Here is a 19,191-nt window from a genome sequence, read left to right on the forward strand (position 1 = left end):
GTGTTGAGTGAAGCCAGCCAGGCGCAAAGGACAAATATTCTATGACTTCACAATTATGAACTAAATATAATGAGCAAACTCATGGAGTTAATAGATAAGTCACCCCAGAAAAGGATGTGGTTAGAGAGTGGAGAGCTGAGCAGTAATCTGTGTAGAACTGGTAAAACGTTGTTTGGAAATGGATAGAAATGGTGAAAGCACATCATGGGATTTCTAATTAGTAGTGGTAAAACGTGGGTATGAGAGTGGCTTGCTTTTGGTTGGTTTTATTTTTTGGAGTCATGAAAATGCTCTACTCTTGACTGAAGGGATGAATGTTCAACTCAGTGATGATACCAAATACTGTTGATTGTATGCTTTGGATAAATTGCACAGTTTATGGACACAAAAAAAAATAATAGAGTGGATTGGGGAATAGACAGAAATGTAAGATACGGACTAAAGTTAGTAGTAATACTTTGATGAGGCTCTTTCGTAATTTGTTACAAACGTTTCAAAACAATACAAGGTATTTGTGGTGGGTGATGTAGGGGAGCCCTGTGTGATGTTATGCATGTTTATTTTGTAAGTTCTCAATTTTGATTAAACACTTATTGTTTATATATGTCCATGTATGAATGATATACTTCAATAAATTGTTTTTAAAATGAAAAAAAAAATACTTCATTTGACCTATACAATCACCCACAAGAGAGGTGCACATCGCCCCATTCTACAGATGGAGAAACTGAGGCTCATGCAGAGGATCTGGTTGCCCTGTTCACAAAGAGCCAGCAGTTCAAACTGTGATGTTTCCAAAGCCCACACTTTCTTCAAATTTATACTTGTCCTTTGTAGACTAAAGAATTGTTTATTCAGGCACCATTGTTACAGAACAAAGGTGGGTTCTTTCCTCCCAATGCACTTTATTTTTTTTTTTCAAAGATTTATTTTTATTTATTTAATTCCCCTCCCCTCCCCCGGTTGTCTGTTTTCTGTGTCTGTTTGCTGCGTCTTGTTTCTTTGTCCGCTTCTGTTGTCGTCAGCGGCACGGGAAGTGTGGGCGGGCCCATTCCTCGGCAGGCTGCTCCCTCCTTCGCGCTGGGCGGCTCTCCTTATGGGGCGCACTCCTTGCGCGTGGGGCTCCCCTACGTGGGGACACCCCTGCGTGGCACAGCACTCCTTGCGCGCATCAGCACTGCGCATGGCCAGCTCCACACGGGTCAAGGAGGCCCGGGGCTTGAACCGCGGACCTCCCATGTGGTAGACGGACGCCCTAACCACTGGGCCAAAGTCCGTTTCCCCCCAATGCACTTTAAAGACTAATTCCTGAGACACTGGGGTCTCCAGGAGAGAAAGAGTTGATTGTGCAAGCAAAGGAGAATGGAGGCCTACGGGCCCCAAACTGCCTCCCTGGTTTTCAAGACTTTTGGGTTTTTACGGATTCCATCGGGGGGGGGGGGGTGTGTGTGTGGCTACCATCACCACCGCTAAGTATAGGCCAGTGTGAACCTAGTTTGAAATAACTCTGAACAAAAGTAAGTCTAGGGAAGTAGATTTGGCTCAATGGATAGGGCGTCCGTCTACCACATGGGAGGTCCACAGTTCAAACCCAGGGCCTCCCTGACCCGTGTGCAGCTGGCCCATGAGCAGTGCTGATGCGCACGAGGAGTGCCCTGCCACGCAGGGGTGTCCCCTGCATAGGGGAGCCCCACGCGCAAGGAGTGCGCCCCGTAAGGAGAGCCGCCCAGCGTGAAAGAAAGTGCAGCCTGCCCAGGAATGGCACCGCACACACGGAGAGCTGACACAACAAGATGACCCAACAAAAAAGAGTCCCAGTTTCCCAGTGCCGCTGACGAGAATGCAAGCGGACACAGGAGAACACACAGCGAATTGACACAGAGAGCAGACAATGCGGGGGGGGGGGGGGGAAATAAATAAAAAATAAACCTTTAAAAAAAAAAGAGTCGAGGATTACAATCACAGTAGTAAGTATACAAGTATACACAGGGGTGGGGCTGATCTCTCTGGTTTCAGTAATTTCAGGTATTAACTTCTGGCTATTTTATAACATACTGGAGAAAAATAAGAAAAAAGCATCTCTGTAACAAGTTAGCAATCTTCATCATTTCATTCTTAGCACCATGCTGGACCGAGGGAAGCCGGGAAACAAAAGCAAGGCAACGCCCGCCCGCGTGGAGCTTGGCGACAGCAGAGCGGAGGCTGACGGGGTTCCAGGTGAGCGGACGCGCAGAAAGACTGCGTCCCTGTGACCAGTGCGGCCAAGCGGCGACATGAGGTGGGGGTCAGGGAGAGCCAGGAGGAAGGGTCCCTGGGGCTGAGCTCCGCGCTCAGCAGAGGGCAGGGTGTTCCCAGGCAGGGGGCGGGGCACAGGAGACAGGTGCAAAGAGCACCTGCTGCTGCCGAAAAGCAGAGGCACTGCTTCTGCCAGGGAGAGGAGGGGGTCCACAAGGAGGAGAGGGGAAGGGGGAGGGAGAGGAGGAAAAAGGCAGGCGGACAAGGAGGGGGAAGTGGAGGAAGGAGGAGATAGTGAAGGAAGAGCAGGAGGGAAGGGAGCAGAGGGAGGTGGCCAGGAGGGAAGAGAAGAGACAGGGGAAGGGCAGGGGGAGACCACATGGGGAGGGGACAGTGGAGAGGAGGGAGAGGAAGGGGTGGAAATGGAACACCGGCACGGGTGGGAATGCGGGGACCTCGGGGCCCTCCGCCGTCGCTGGTGGCGGTGGGAACCGGCGCAGCCCCCAGCGTGGCGGCTCTTGAGAGAGCAAAGGATGACTGTGTGGCCCAGCAATCCCACTTCCAGGTGTACGCCCCAAAGGTATGAAAGCAGGGACTTGAACAGATGCCAGCACAAGGGCGTTCACAGCGACAGCGTCACAACTGCAAGAGGCGGCCATCGCCAGGGCGTCCATCAGTGGGCGAATGGACGAACAAAATGCGGTACAGCCGCACAGTGGACTATTACTCAGCCAGTAAAAGGAAGGAAGTTCTGCTACAGGTGACAACACAGATGGACCTCGAAGGCATCACAGTGAGCGAGATGCCAGGCATAAAAGGACAGATGTTGTGTAATTCCAATTATATGAAATGCTGAGGAGGGAAGCGGATGTGGCTTAACTCATAGAGTGTCCACCTACCATATGGAGGGTCCAGGGTTCAAACCCCAGGCCTCCTGACCCGTGTGATGAGCTGGTCCACCCACAGAGCTGATGCGTGCAAGGAGTGCCATGCCACACAGGGGCGCCCTTGCATAGGGGAGCCCCACGTGCAAGGAGTGTGCCCCGCAAGGAGAGCCGCTCCGCGTGAAAAGCGCAGCCTGCCCAGGAATGGCGCTGCACACACGGAGAGAGCTGAAGCAGCAAGATGATGCAACATAAAAGAGACGCAGTTTCCTGGTGCTACCGGATAATGCAAGTGGATGCAGAAGAACACACAGCAAATGGACACAGAGAGCAGGTAATGGGGGGAAAGGGGAGAGAAATAAATAAAATAAAAATCTAAAAAAATGAATGTTTAAAGAAACAAAAAAGAAGTATCTAGGATATGCAAATGCATAAACAGGGAGCAGATTACAGGGTGGGCCGGGAGGGGGAAAGGGGCGTTGGTGCTCAATGGGTGCAGAGTTGCTGGTTTGGGGAGATGGAAACGTTTCGGTGAAGGACGGTGGTGAAAGCTGCACAGCACGGTGAGTGTAACTGACCACCACTGAATTGTATATTTGGAAAGGCTAGATGGGAAATTTTATGTTGTATATACGTCACCACAATAAAATTTTCAGAAGGAAGAAGAGAAAGAGCCCCGGCTGTGTGTGTACCCGAGTCGGACACAGTCTTACGTGGTTTCCCCAGGGGGCCTGCCCTGGCCCCCAGCAGGCCCGTGAGGTGGACGGGGCCGATCGTGCTCCCCACTGTTCACAAGAAGGAGCCGCAGCCTGGAGAGCACACAGGCGCCCACTGGCAGAGCGTGGCCACGTCTTCCCCACCCTGCCCCTGGCCCTGGCCGGAAGGACCCCCGCTGCTGACCCCCTGCGGCCAGCCCCCCAACACCTTGACCCTCGCCATGTCCACCGGCCTTCTCGCCCCTTCCTCTCTGAATGGACGTGCTGTTTTAACTGGACTGGGGGATTCCTGCCAGAATTGGGGCCCGTGCCGCGCCGTGGGGTGCAGAGCCTTTCTGGGCCAGCAGGGGCCGGCAGGCCATCCCTGATCTGACCGCGCCCCAAGGAGGGGAGTTAAACAGAGTCGCCGCATCCCAGTCCCCACCTCTCCCGGGAGGTGTCTTGGCTCTGGTTCCATGGGGAAGAGATGGCCAGGCGTGGATTAAATAGTCTACTTTTTCACTCATAAAGGCTAATACAGGGAAGGAGGAGAAACCAATTAAAAATAGTCCCGCCACCCAGGGAGAGACACTGTTACCATTTTGTGTAGTTCTCTGAAGCTAAAGGGCTTTTAAAGCACAATTGAATGCCAAAGAATTATGCACAAGTGTAAAAAATGAAGTATTTTAAACATAGATTCAACTTGGTGAATGTTTATTTGATCTCTGGATAGGGAAGCTTTCTAAGCTTAAAATCAAAGGAAGAAAGCACAGAGGAAAAAAAGATCAATGCCACTAACTTCATTTAAAAGAGAGAGAAAGGGAAAAAAAAAGCCCTATCAAAAATTCCAACTGCCAAGGAAAACGCTTCTGATCGAATGTAAAGTTTTAAGAAAAGCAAGGTGCAAAACTGTACCTACCATATGATCACAAGCAATTAAAAAAATTCATATGTAGAAAAAGGCCTGCAAGAAGATGCATGAAATGTAGCACAGTACCTGGTCTGCAGTCAGACCAGCATCAGGAGCAGTGGTGGGAGCTTGTTAGAAAAGCAGGGTCTCAGGCCCCCCTCAAGACCCCCTGAATAAGAACCCACACTGCCACAGGGTCTGGGTGATTCATGCGCCCATTAAAGTAGGCAAAGTTTTGTTGCTCAAAAACATTTGCTGGGAAGCAGATGTGGCTCAAGCAATTGGGCTCCCGCCTACCACATGGGAGGTCGCTGGTTGGGATCCCAGTGCTTCCTAAAGTAGACAGCGAGGTGGTGCAACAGGCAGGTGTGGCAAACTGATGCAACAAGAGGCACAAGTAAAAAACACAATGAGAGACACAAAGGGGAGAGCAGAGGTTCCCAGTGCCTCCTAAAAAGGATTAGCAGGATGGTGAGCTGAGGAGACAAGATGATGCAACAAGAGACACAAGAGGAAAAACATAATGAGAGACACAACAAAGCAGGGAATGGAGGTGGCTTAAGGGATTAGGCGCCTCCCTCCCTTATCAGAGGTCCTGGTTCAGTTCCTGGTGCCTCCTAAAGAAACAAGGAAGCTGAACAGACACAGCAAGTGCAAACAATGAGGGGGTGGGAGAGGTTAAAAAAAACATTTGCTGACTGTTGCTTGTTGGTAGGATTACAAGTGAAGATTATTTTATTCTTCATACTTTCCTGTACTTTTCTCAATTAGACATGTCTAATTTCTTTATGTTTTCTTCGTTTTTCTGATTGCAAATCATTCCCATGTTTTAAAATCTTTACGAGACCTTCCCCCTAATCTAAAACACACAAGTTTCAGCAGGTTCAAGGGCCTGCTGGAACTGGAAACTAGAAACTAGTAGGCATAACTTGAATCCATAGATTATCCTCTATATCAGTTTGAGATTATTTTAGGACTCCCAATAAGAGAAGGATTATGTTTGTAATAAACAAATCTATCTATCCCTCTGGGTGCAATACCTTTCGACAAAAACAAAATATATAAATAACAAAAGCAAATTTAAAAAACAAAAACAAAACCAAAACCCAGACAATACAAGAATGAATAAATTTTAAAAAAACAAACAGGGATACCCTTTGATTGCACTGAATTTAGTTCCGAGGGACCTTTGGTTAGAGTGCCTGATGAGATTGCTTTAGGGTTTCTGATTGGCCTAGGTCAGGAGGCGTGGCTCAGGTCGAGCCCCACCCCCTTGCGAGGTCTGCTGTAAACAGACTCCCGGGGATAGGCAGAGGAAAGAGGAAGCCTGCAGGTTGGATTCTGCAATGTGAGACAGAGGACTGCAGGAAAACAAGCCCCCGAGAGGCTCAAAGAGGCCGGGCTCGCAGGGCAGCTCAAGAGAGCAGCCCAAATATGTGCTTGACGGCTTGCAGCTGAACTTGGGAAGACAGGGCCTGGAGAGAGGCAAGCCCTGCACCTGCGAGCTCCAGGAGACAGCAGACTCTGGAGGGGGAGAGAGAGCCCGGGCAGAGGCCGCCCGCCATCTCGCTTCAACACGTGGCACCTGACTGGGGTGAGGGCACCTCTGAAGGTGCCTTGACCTGGACTCTTTACAGCCTTGGAGCTGGGAGCTTCCACCCCAAATAAATACCCTTTACGAAAGCCAACAGATTGCTGGTACTTTGCATCGGCAGTCCTTGGGCAAACCAAAACAACCCCTGAACCCTATCCTACCCAATAGTGATTTCCCAGTCTTCCCAGAGCTGCAGACTCAATGGGGGTGAAGCCACGCCTCGATCACCTGTTCTGGAGTGTTCTTGTTTTTTTAAAAGATTTATTTTTTATTTCTCTCCCCTTCCCCGCTCTCCCCTCTGCCAGTTGTCTGCGTTCTATGTCCATTCACTGTGTGTGTTCTTCTGCGTCTGCTTGCATTCTTGTCAGCAGCACCGGGAATCTGTGTTTCTTTTTGTTGCATCATCTTGCTGTGTCGGCTCTCCGTGTGTACGGTGCCATTCCTGGGGAGGCTGCACTTTTTTCACGCGGGGCGGCTCTCCTTACGGGGCGCACTCCTTGCGCGTGGGGCTCCCCTACGTGAGGGACACCCCTGCGTGGCATGGCACTCCTTGTGCGCATCAGCACTGCGTGTGGGCCAGCTCCACAGGGGTCATGAGGCCCAGGGTTTGAACCCTGGACCTCCCATGTGGTAGGTAGACGCTCTATCCGTTAAGCCAAATCCACTTCCTGTTCCACAGTGTTCTAACCCATGACCTGGTCGGCCATGCCAGCCATGGGTCCACCATGGGGAGAATGTCCAGCTGGAGGAAAGGGCGGATGTCAGTGAGGAATTCATCCCAAAATCAAAGGTACAGGTAGCAGGGGACCCCCGGGAGACCACGTGACAGGGCCCAGAGAATGCTCAAGACGCAGGTTCATCAATCACCTTTATGGACCACTACCAATGACAGCGGACAGTCGACTTGTTTTCCCAGTGCCTTAAACCAGCCTATTCTACATCCTAGCTTCAGCTTTTTGGACAAACCCATCCTGCAGGCCCATCAGGTAACCACGGAAAAGAACCAGGCAGTGCAGATCCTAACAGTCACCTGGCACCTGCTCATTGCTGACACAATAACTGAAAGCACACACACATCCCCAATGAGAATCGCTGGAAACTATTTTCAAACACCCACTAAGCGCCTCAGTGATGTAAAATCTCAGCTTGCTCTTTCCTGGACATGCTGAGTAATTCAGAGCAAACAAACCTCTCTTCCGCTTACATTTCTTTCTGCTCAAAAGCTGGGGTGCCACTCTCCACCTTCCTAACATTTGTTTATTACATAGCAAAAAGTGAAATCAGAAATCATGGCTAAATCACTGTCATGTCTCCTTAGAGTTCCGGCTGGCTTATACGGACATACTTCCAGTGAGTGAATATGAAGTTATTCACAGCTGAAGGTCAAGAACAGCAAAAAAAGAGGAAACACCCAAAAGTCCACCAAGAGCAGGGGTTCTTAACCTCTTTTGTTCCATGGACCCCTGTGCCACCAGGTGAAAACCATGGACCCCTCACTAAGTCCACGCTATACTGTGTATTATATAACAAATATATCACACATGCACCATGTCCCCACAGGAATTGCTTTTTTGAATTTCACAGACCCCTTGTTAAGAACCAGTGATCAAGAGGGACCTGATGAAACAAAGGTATCCAAACCCTGGAATACTATGTATCTATGAAAAGAATAAGGTCTTCTACGTACAGAAAGATCTGGAAGACACATTGTTCAACAAAGAAAACAGTGAAAAGTAGCATGCAGAACTTCACTGTCCAATGCGGCAGCCACCAGCCACATATGACATCTGAATGACAATTTTAATGAATTAAAATAAAAGGAAAAAATTCAGTCACTATCACAACATTTCAAGTGCCCAACAGCCACACATGGCTAGCGGCAACTGCGCTCGACAGGACAAGTACTGAACATTTCCCTCACTGCAGAACGTTCTCCTGGACAAGGCTGTGTAGGGTGCATTACCTTTTGTGTAAAGCAACAACTAGAAGGAACAAATAAGACTACATGTTTACCTGTGCATTAAGGAATTTAGGAACATTATACAAGAACCCCATAAAATGGTCACTTATGTATGGTGTTGCAACAGGATATATAAAGGAAAGGGTGGAAGAGAGAATTATGATTATACAATTATAATATAATTATAAAATTCTATAATTTTTGAACCGTGTGAATTTTAACTAACGGTGGATGGATGGATGGTTGGGAGGGAAAGAAGGAGGGAGCGAGGGAGGGAAGGAAAGAAGGAAGGATTAGGAGAACGGCTGGATGGCTGGCTGGCTGAGTGGGTGAGTGCGGAGGGCAAGCTGTGGGCTAAGTTCAGTCTTTCAGCACTTAGTGGCTCTGGACGATTAGCTATGACATATTAGCTATGAAATATTACGACGATACCTCACTCTGTAACAATAACTGAGATAGTACATACAGCACTTCGAATGCCTGACCTGTGGTAAGGGCTCAACAAACGTTCGTCCCTGGTACGGGGTCTGACCTTCGCGCAGCTGCAGGCTCACACTGAGCACGGGCTGGCTGCTCAGGAAACGTTTGTCCTCGGTACGGGGTCTGACCGCGCAGCTGCAGGCTCACACTGAGCACGGGCTGGCTGCTCAGGCTTCCTGGGCCGGCCCCACCTCGGCAGGGTCACCTCGGTCCAAGCAGCAACGGTAATTTAGCACAGAGACTGCCAGGGCCCACCAACCCCTACTCCCACATTTCCATCAGAGATGGAAAAGCCAGAGCTGCTTTTCCCCTCAGAAGCTTCTCCTTTTTGTTTTTCTATTAGAAGAAAAAACAAGAAGGGCATTTAATTTTTATTAAAAGGTCAGCACATCAGGAACCTATATAACAATTATAAATATATACACACCTAATGAGAGAGCCCCAACACACGAAAAGATGACTGTCAGAACTGGAAGGCAAAACAAACAATTCCACAATAATAATTGGACACTTCAACACTCCACTCTCAGGCTGATAGAACTAGAAGTTTTCATCAACAAGGTTAAAACGATCGAACAACATTATCAACCAATATAATCTGACATATAGAAACAATCTACCCAAGAAAGGCAGAAAACACATTCTTTTCAAGTGCACCTGGAAATTCTCCAGGATAGACCACATGTTGGCCATAAAACAAGTATCAATACATTTAAAAGAACTGAAATCATCCAAAGTATGTCCTCTGCCAATAATAATTAGAAATCAACAGCAGAAAAAAATGGTAAATTCCCAAATATTTGGAAATCAAACAATACAGTTCTAAATAACTCCCGAATGAAAGAAAACATCACATGGAAATTTAAATAAATGTATATTTTGATACATATATTTATTCTGTATATATAACACATACATTAACATTATGTATACATTAATACATATATATTGAGCTCAATAAAAAACACAACATATCAAAATTAAGTAGATGTAGCTAAAGCAGAACTAAGAGGGAAGTTTTATAGCTTTAAAGGCCTATGTCAGTAGAGGGAAAAAAAAAGAATGGCCTCAAATCAACAATCTAAGCTTCTACCTTAAAAAAATAGAAAATTTTTAAAATCAGGAATTAAATGGGAAACGGACTTGGCCCAGTGGTTAGGGCGTCCATCTACCACATGGGAGGTCCGCGGTTCAAACCCCGGGCCTCCTTGACCCGTGTGGAGCTGGCCATGCGCAGTGCTGATGCGCGCAAGGAGTGCCCTGCCACGCAGGGGTGTCCCCCATGTAGGGGAGCCCCACGCACAAGGTGTGCGCCCCGTAAGGAGAGCCGCCCAGCGCGCAAGAAAGTGCAGCCTGCCCAGGAATGGCGCCGCACACACAGAGAGCTGACACAGCAAGATGACGCAACAAAAAGAAACACAGATTCCCGTGCCACAGACAAAGAAGACGCAGCAAATAGACACAAAGAACAGACAACCGGGGCGGGGGGAGGGGAGGATAAATAAATAAATAAATCTTAAAAAAAAAAAGGAATGAAAGGGGATGGGAATCGCTCTTAAGAGAGGATTCCACGCAGCTCTCATCAACGGGAGTCAGCACTTTGAGATGAAACCTACTTATAATCATTACTGATTTTGGTTCTGGGGATTGGAATCATGTGATCCAAAGACACAAGAATTCATTAAAAGCAGGGTGGTCATAAGATTTATTATTTAAAACAAGATTGCACTGACAGCAAAAGGGTTCATTCTTAATAATTAGACTGGGGAGTGGGTGTAGCTCAGTGGTTGAGCACCTGCTTCCCATGTACAAGGTCCTGAGTTCATGCCAGGGACCTCTTAAAATACTACTCCTATTGATAATAACAATAATGAGACTAGGATAAGTCAGCCAAAGGGGCGCTGATGCAAAACACCAGCAACTGGTTGGTTTTTATAAGGGGTATTTATCTGGGGTAGGAGCTTACAGATACCAGGCCATAAAGCACAAGTTACTTCCTTCACCAAAGTCTATTTGGGGCAAGATGGCTGCCGACGTCTGCCAGGGTTCAGGCTTCCTGGGTTCCTCCATTCTCAGGCTTCTTTTTCCTGGGCTCAGGATTTCTCTCTTCCTGGGGCTGGCTTCTGTTTCCTCTGGGTGCTGACTTCCCAGGGCTCCAGCTTAAGTCTTCAGCATCAAACTCCAACATCCAAACTCCAACATCAGAAACCCCCAGCTCTGTCCTTCGCCATGCCTGTTATCTGTGAGTCCCCTCACCCCAATCATAACTCAATCGTGCCCAGGTACAGATCGGATTACAAGCACAATCCAATATCTATTTTTGGAATTCACAACCATATCAACCTGCTACAACCCATAATAATTACTAATGTTTACATAGCACTTGACAGTTTACAAAGTGTCTGCATATAGAGCATCTCAGACAACCCACAAGGGTGAGAACCAGAGGCCAGACTATGCAAGGCACTTGCACTCCTGGGGGGCGTGGGGGGGGGGGGAGGGTTTTCCACTCAAGAGAACCCATTTAGAAATGGGCAGCTTCAATCTCCCGTTAGACAAAAGGAGTTCGGCTGCACGGCACTGTTGTCAGGACGTGAACGGCTCCCTTCATCCTGGGAGGGTTTTGCCACCACGGTCACTGGACTTAGGGCCATGAGGTCAGAGCTGGAGAAGCACGTACGGGCAGACGTGTTCCAGAGCTCCAGCTCCTCTCGCGCGCAAGCCCTGCACACCAGCTCCTCTTCAGCCCTGGGAAAACCAGGTCCACGCGATCCAAATGCTGTTCCCCGGAGATGCGCTCGGCTTGTGTTTGTGAGAACAAGAGCCTGTCTTACTACCTGGGACGGTGTTTCCCAGACTGAGGCTGCAGCAGTTTGAGATGGTTATGAATTCCAAAAATTGATGGTGGATTATGTCTGTAATCTGGTCTGTACCTGGGCATGACTGAGTTATGATTAGGGCTTTGATTGGGCCATGTCACCCCTTGGTGGCTGGGGACTCACAGATAAAAGACATGCAAAGGACAGACGTGAGGGTGTTTGATGCTGGAGTTTGATGCTGAAGCCTTAGGCTGGAGCCCTGGGAAGTCAGCACACAGAGGAAAGAGAAGCCAGCCTCAGGAAGACAGAAATCCTGAGCCAGGAGAAGAACACAGGAACAGAGAAGGCTCCTTAGACATGGCAGAAACCCCAGGGAGAGAGACAGAGCTGTAGACAAGTTAGTCTACAGCTGACCTGTGGAGAGAGGCAAAGCCTAGAGAGCCTCATAGTCTACAGCTGACCTTGTGGAGAAAACAAAGCTGAGCCCAGAGGAACCCAGGAAGCCTGAACCCTGGCAGATGTCAGCAGCCATCTTGCTCCAACACTTGGAAATAGACTTTGGTGAGGGAAGTAACTTATGCTTTATGGCCTGGCATCTGTAAGCTCCTACCCCAAATAAGTACCCTGTATAAGAACCAACCGATTTCTGGTACTTTGCATCAGCACCCCTTTGGCTGACTAATACAGAGGGTTACGAAGACACTGAAATAAGTAAAACAAAGAACAGAAGAGGGAAACGGACTTTGGCCCAGTGCTTAGGGTGCCCGTCTACCACATGGGAGGTCCGCGGTTCAAACCCCGGGCCTCCTTGACCTGTGTGGAGCTGGCCCATGTGCAGTGCTGATGCACGCAAGGAGTGCCGTGCCACGCAGGGGTGTCCCCCGCATAGGGGAGCCCCACATGCAAGGAGTGCGCCCCGTAAGGAGAGCCACCCAGCGTGAAGGAGGGAGCAGCCTGCCCAGGAATGGCGCCGCCCACACTTCCTGTGCCGCTGACGACAACAGAAGCGGACAAAGAAACAAGACGCAGCAAAAAGACACAGAAAACACAACCGGGGGAGGGGAGGGGAATTAAATAAATAAAAATAAATCTTAAAAAAAAAAAAAGGACAGAAGAAAATATCAGCAAGCCTTACCCACGGCTGCCCTTGTTACTGGGAAACATTTGCTTCTGGTTGACATGGTGTCCTGGGTCATGACGTACATTTAGGTCAGTTCGTCGCAGTCAAAAGAAAAAGCTGAAAGCCGCTGATTTGGGAGACTCTAAATCTCAATTCACAGACTGGGGAGGCACCTGGTCTCATTCCCAGCGTTCTGAAAAAATGCCTGCACCCTGAGGCGGGTCCTCTCCTGCGGCCGCTGGAATCCAGAGCCCCAGCTAGCCTGCTGGAGGACGAGAGGCCCGGGCCGGGCCACTCCTGGACGCTGGCCGAAGCCTGCCCACTGCGGGACACGTGAGGGGGGCCGTCTCCAAAAGACTGCCCCGGCCAGCCCCCAGCTGACTGCAGCCACCGGTGAGCCCAGGCTAGACCAACAGGAGGCCCACCCCGCTGGGTCCAGCCCAAACCCGCAGAACGGCGACTTAATAAAGGTTTGTTCTTTTAAGTCCCTACGTTTTGGGGTAGATTGTTACGCTGCAGAGGTAATCCACTCAAGTCCCAACTCCCAGTCGTGGAAGGGGCCACACCCCACCGAAGCAGGACGGTAAAGTGCTCTCGGTATAAACTTAAGGGAGCTTAGTTCTTGACATCACCAAGTAGGAGGCAGGGGCTGGAGGGGCAGAGGGGAAGGACCTGGGGACCACTTTCAAACAGCAACCAGGACCCCAGAAATCCCACCAGCTGGGAGACTTGGGGATACCACGGAGAAGCCTTGGTGGACACGAATTTTCTATCCAAACCAATGTGCCTTAGAAAAGGGCTGGGGGGAAGCAGATGTGGCTCAATGGAAAGAGCGTCCACCTACCACCTGGGAGGTACAGGGTTCAAACCCAGAGCCTCCTGACCTGTGTGGAGCTGGACCATGCGCAATGCTGATGCGCCAGTGCCATGCAGGGGTGTCCCCCACGTAGGGGAGCCCCACATGCGAAGAGTACACCCTGCAAGGAGAGCCGCCCCGCACGAAAAAAATGCAGCCTGCCCAGGAATGGCGCCGCACACATGGAGAGCTGATGCAGCAAGATGATGCAACAAAAAAAGAGACACAGTTTCCCAGTGCCACCGGATAATGCAAGTGGACACAGAAGAACACACAGCGAATGGACACAGAGCGCAGACAATGGGGGGAAGGGGAGAGGAATAAATAAAATAAATCTTTAAAAGAAAAAAAAGGGTGGGCTCAACCAGGCACTGCACTGAGATGAACGGGTGAGAGTTGGAGGCAGCGGATTTCCAGCTCAAAGACAAGAGTTGCCTAACAATCAAACTGCTAGATTGATTTTAAGAAGGGCAGCTCCTTTAACAACAGTAAGCTGGGATCATGTGCAAGAGAAGGCACGCCTGCTTTGGAAGGCGATGGAGCAGGATGATTTTTAAGGCCTCATTTCAATTTTACTTCTCATAAGTGGACCGTAGTTAGATGGGACTTTTGGTTGGGGGAGGGCAAATACTCAATATTTGATGACATACTTCTCACTGAAAATAGAAATAATTTAGAGAGACATGGGCTCTGGAGTTAGCAGGAGCTGGATTCCAACGTCACTTGAGAGGCTACTGACTCGAGCAAGTTTTCTCTATGTCTTGGTTTTGTCATCTAAAATAGGAAGGCTAACACCGCGGCGGCCTGTTGCTAAGTTTAAATGAAAGAATGCACGCACTGGACACGAAAATGGTTTCAATGAGTGGCAGCTGTGATTGTTACTGTCCCCCACGAGCGAGGGGAAGAAGTGAGAGAGACGAATAAGGTAAAAGATCAAGACGTGATACTGAATTCCTGGCGCATGCCCAGACTCATGCTTGTGGTTTTTAGGCTAACCAAGCTGGGCAGGTGATGGACCTAGCTGATTAGGAATCGAGGTCTTCTTTTTTAAATTTTACCACCTTCCTCACCCTGGCCCGCCAGGGAACTCTGCATTCTCCCCCCAGTTCAGCTCTCACCTCTCCTAACACGGGCTGCGACCGCGGACGGGGGAGGGATGGTCTGTGAATACAGGAACTGACCGTGGCTCAGACAGTTCCAGAGCTTTCTGTGGGGGAGTGAAGCGGGCCACGTGACAGAAACCAAGCTCAACAGACAAAAGGGGACGGAGGTGGACAAAGGGCCAGAGCGCAGCAGTTCAGACAGTTGCAACAGGCAGTCACGAGCCCGGCGCAGGCCACTGTGCAGCGCAGGCTCTGTGTGGGGTGACAGTGACAACCAGGGCAAGGGCGAGGCAGCGCCCCCAATTTCCAGGAGCTGTGTCTCCTGCTCTCTGCCGCTCCTCCTGGGCCAAACTCCAACTGGATCCATTTGGGGACTCAAAGATGGCACAGGTCAAGGACGTTAAAACTAATAATAACGTGGTACCGGCAGCTGACAATTCTGGAGCGCCAGTTACCAGGCACCGCGCTCTGGATGTCTCACTGAATCCCAACCATAATCCACGGGTGCCAGGAAAGAAACTGGGTGCCCCAGCCCCTCCCTAGAAGTGATGTGGGCTATGGGTGGGAGGCTGTTCCGTCTCTTCGGAGATAACCTAAGCTGCGTGTGTCCTGAGCTGTGGGTGTGGGACAGTGAGAGGCTGCAGTCCTGCCCTTGTGACCACGGCAATGACTCCAGTCCCAGGAGGCAATTTAGCAGTGCAAACTCTATATACATACCAGTCCAGGGAAACTGATGGTGGTGATGCCAAAGCTTAGGTGGACTTGGACTTGGCCTCGAATGGGGAAATGTAATATAGCCTGTGCATGAATTCAAAATCATCTAATTCTGTGTCCAAGTGGGCCTAGAAATCCAATTAAGTAATAGAGGCCCTTTAGACTTTGAATGTTCAGAAAGAATGTGTATTCAAGGTTGCATCCAGATGGAATGTGGCCAGATATGTTCATTCAAAACCTATCTGGTACTCAGGCAAGCACTTAGCTAACAAGGAAAATCGTTTTCTTTCATAAAAGCACCATTTGACTCCCCGCCCTGTATAAAAGGAACTTGAAAATCTGGTTCAGGGCTCCGGTTTGGAACAGAAAGCTCCCTTTGGAACAGAAAGCTCCCAGATCCCACCGGCTGTCAATAAATCATTTTTCCTTCCCCAAATTATCCCTGAGTCCTGGCCTTTCTATATGCAAATAACTGAGCCTCTCCCCAGCCCCTCGGGGACACAGGCTCCCCGTCCCAGAGGAGGGCCGCCGTCTTTCTTCTAGAACTGTATCCTGCCGGGTGATCTTCCCAAGATCCTGGGGAAGACGCTTTGTTTCATTCCGGGAGAAACCTAAGCAGCCTGTGTTGTTTGCCCAAGGCGGGGCCAGGAAGAGCCCGGCAGGTGGGGAGGCGCTTCTCCGCGTCCCCAGCAGAGGGCGGCAGAGCAGGGCCCGGCTGGACGCCCCGGGGCCCCGTTTCTGGCCTGCGCCACGTCCGCCTCCACCCTGCCCCTTACAGCAGGTGCACCAAATGACAGGTTAAGGGCTCGGTGTGCCGCCCCGTGCATCTTGCCTCCCAAGTCCTTCCTGGCCGGTCGGCTAGATCCGGGGTTCGAGTAACTATGGCAATTCGCCATGAATGACAGTGGAGTGCGGGAGGTGCTGAGGGTGAGGCCACCTCTTAGCTCTGGGCTCATTCAGTGTGGCCCCTTTGTGTACAGAAGCACCCCGAGCTCGATCCCGGGGGGCAAATACTGCTTAGGCAACGTTGACATTCCTGAGGTGAGGGCCAGAGCTGGAAGGCGGGTCCATCTTTTGGGGAACTTGTTTTGAAATTAGCAAAAGGCCAGTTTCAGGGAAAAAACGTCCCACCCTCTGGGAATCTGAGTCAGCCAGTCAAGCTTCAATCAGAGGCAAGTGGTCCTTGAGTGACCTATAGAGAAACACCGGTGTAACCATTTGATTTACTGAACCTAAAGTGCCATGTCTTCTCCTGTTTTCTTTTTTATTTATTTTCCAAGCCCTTATCCTTCTCAGTCCGGTCGTGTCCATACCCCTCCAGCACCCCTCCAACACCAAACACTGGGCTAACATTCAAATGGCTACTGACCAGAACCGATCTCCCCACGGGCCTCCCTGGACCGGCTCGGTTCCTAATTTCCTAAATCTCTTTGGGGAGGTCGTGATCCTCTCTCTAGGACTGGAGTAGCTCTGTCCACAGGGCAGTGGCAGAGAAGCCAATAACTGCTGCCGTCTGATCCCATAATTAACGGAGCCGGGCAGCCAGCCCAAGCCATGCACGCGGGTCTCAGTTGCTACGCTGCAGTGTCACCGGCCAAGTTCGACTCCACTTCCCCCAGCTGGAGGGGGCCAAGTCAACAGCCAAGCACAGAAAAGTGGCGGTGTGGGCTGGCGGCCAAATTCCAGTGGAGGGGGCAGGAGGCTCACTTCACTTCCCTTGATCCAATCCCAAATCCAGCCCGGCCAGGCTGTGCTACTTCTATTACCCCTGGCAAGTCAGGAAAGGGGGCGATCATGTGCGGGATTTTACAGAGGAGGAAACCAATGTCAAGAGAACACATGCTAGCTGGGTGCTTTTTCCTGCTGGCCAGCAGGGCAGCTGACATCTCATGCAAGTCACCTTCAGATCAAAACTGGCAAAACCAAGCTAAAGTCTAACTGAAGCTCTGCAACTCCATGAGACCTTGTGCAGAACACTGTGTCGCTAAACCAGCGTCTTTGCAGGACACAGCAGGAAAGGAATGTGTAAGCATTCACCTTCACCAGCAGAAGCTATTCCAGAAAAGGCTTAAAGAAACTATGTTCCTGCAAGAGGTGCCTGGAGGACAAGGGTGGAGGGTTGATTTTTTTTTTCCCGCTGTAGAGATATATTTATTATTATTATTTTGATTTTTGAACAATGCAAGTGAATGACCTAATCAAATATAATCGCATTTTAAAAAAATTAGTTTCCAGCCATTCATTGAGTGTTTATTTAACATGTGCCTGGCACTAGGGTGGATGCTATTCTCAAGAGCTGGGTGGGAGGAAAGACAGATAAAGAATTATCTTCTGGGGAGAGGTCAGCAACAGGCACAGGGGCCTTGGTGGCAGGGAATAGCAGAGGACCAGGTAAGCTTTCCTCCAAGAGGGCATTTCTTAGCCAGGTCTTTCCCAAGTAAGACTAAGACTAAATAACTAGGTCCCCCTGCTCCAGGACTTCTGGAAGCCTTAATTAGGTGTCAGATCACCGGAAAACACTAGGAAGCAGGAGCATTACAAAATCACCCTCACTTTTAAGTACCCTACATCAGTCCCTTAGAATTGGAAAAAATAGTGCACAACAATGAAAGAAAGAAAAAAAAAAACGATTTTAAACACCTGAGGCTATCCTCTGCCTCCTACCGCTTTAGGCGACATTCACGCAGGCGCAGCGCAGACCCCTACTGTGTAAGTTTGACAGAAGGAGCTACAAGGGCTGACATCTGTCAAGGGATCAGAAGAGCGCCTGGCACAAAGTGCTTCCTAAATGTTACAATCCGAGTCCAGGGGAGACGCAAAGCTGCCTGCACATCTCCCCAGGGGGCAATTCCCAGCGCCCCCGCAGCCCTCCGGGAGCGGGGCCTGCTGCCACTCAGACCTCCCTCCCGACACAATGTTCCTAAGAAATGGCCGTAGGAGGGGGCGGCACGGGCACCTCGCGGGCGCCCGAAATGCCAGTGCCCTTCAGCCCCCGCTGCTTTCAGAAAACCACCTGGGAATGCGGGGGCCGCCCGCGATTCCCGGGGGCGCGGGGCGCACGCCCGCGGGCCGGGGCGTGGCGCGCAGGTGGCCTCGTGGCGACCCGGGCGCAGACAGGTGCCCGCGGGCGCACGGCGCGCTCTCTCCGCGCGGCGCCCTCCCTCCCTCCCCGGCGCGGGCCCGCGGGCCCCGGGCGGCGCGATCGGCCCCGCACGGCCTCCCCGGCGCGCCCCGCCCGGCCCGGAGGCCGCCCGCCCGCACCGCCCCGCGCGCCGCGCCGGGTGCCCGCGCCGGCCGGAGGCGCGCGGCCCTCGCCCGCCCCGGGGCAGCGGCTTCCTGGAGGCGGAGCCCCCGCCGCGGGCGCCGCGCCGCTCACCAGTTGCCCGAGCCCACGATGCACACTCGCAGCGGCGCCGCGGCCATGGCCCGGCCGGAACGCAGCCCCCGCGCCGCGCACTGCAGGCCCCGCAGCGCCTCCCCGGCGGCCGCCCGCCCGGCCCGCCCGCGGCGCCCCGCCCACGCCCGCCTCTCCACCAATGGCCGCCGCCCCTGCGGCTGACAGCCCGCGAGGGCCCGCCCCCCGCTCCCGAGAACCACTGCGCACGCTCGGCGCGGCCCGCCCCCGGCCCGAGGCATGCCGGGACTTGTAGTCCGCCGCGCTCCACCCACCGCGGTCAGGTGCGCCCGGGGACCCCAGGAAGCGCTGGCTCTGCGGGGCACGGCAGCCTCAGCCCAGCGGGAAGAGCTGCCACAGCGATTGGAGCCGAGAGAGGCGCCCAGATTAACCATATTGTAGTCGTCCAGACTGGGGCTAAGGCTCC

At 51.2% G+C, this 19,191-nt stretch overlaps 1 protein-coding gene across 1 annotated transcript in view; it reads right to left on the reverse strand.

Moving 5' to 3' along the window:
* Nucleotides 1-18,870, reverse strand: part of GPD1L (glycerol-3-phosphate dehydrogenase 1 like) — a 70,812-nt gene extending 51,942 nt beyond the window's left edge. Inside the window, exon 1 of the mRNA XM_058290760.2 lies at nucleotides 18,747-18,870. Coding sequence (XP_058146743.1) covers nucleotides 18,747-18,793 — 47 coding nt within the window. The 5' untranslated portion in view covers nucleotides 18,794-18,870. The remainder of the gene's footprint in view (nucleotides 1-18,746) is intronic.
* Between the last annotated feature and the right edge of the window lie 321 nt (nucleotides 18,871-19,191).

The sequence above is a fragment of the Dasypus novemcinctus genome, chromosome 31 (assembly GCF_030445035.2).
Source record: "Dasypus novemcinctus isolate mDasNov1 chromosome 31, mDasNov1.1.hap2, whole genome shotgun sequence".
Taxonomy (NCBI): domain Eukaryota; kingdom Metazoa; phylum Chordata; class Mammalia; order Cingulata; family Dasypodidae; genus Dasypus; species Dasypus novemcinctus.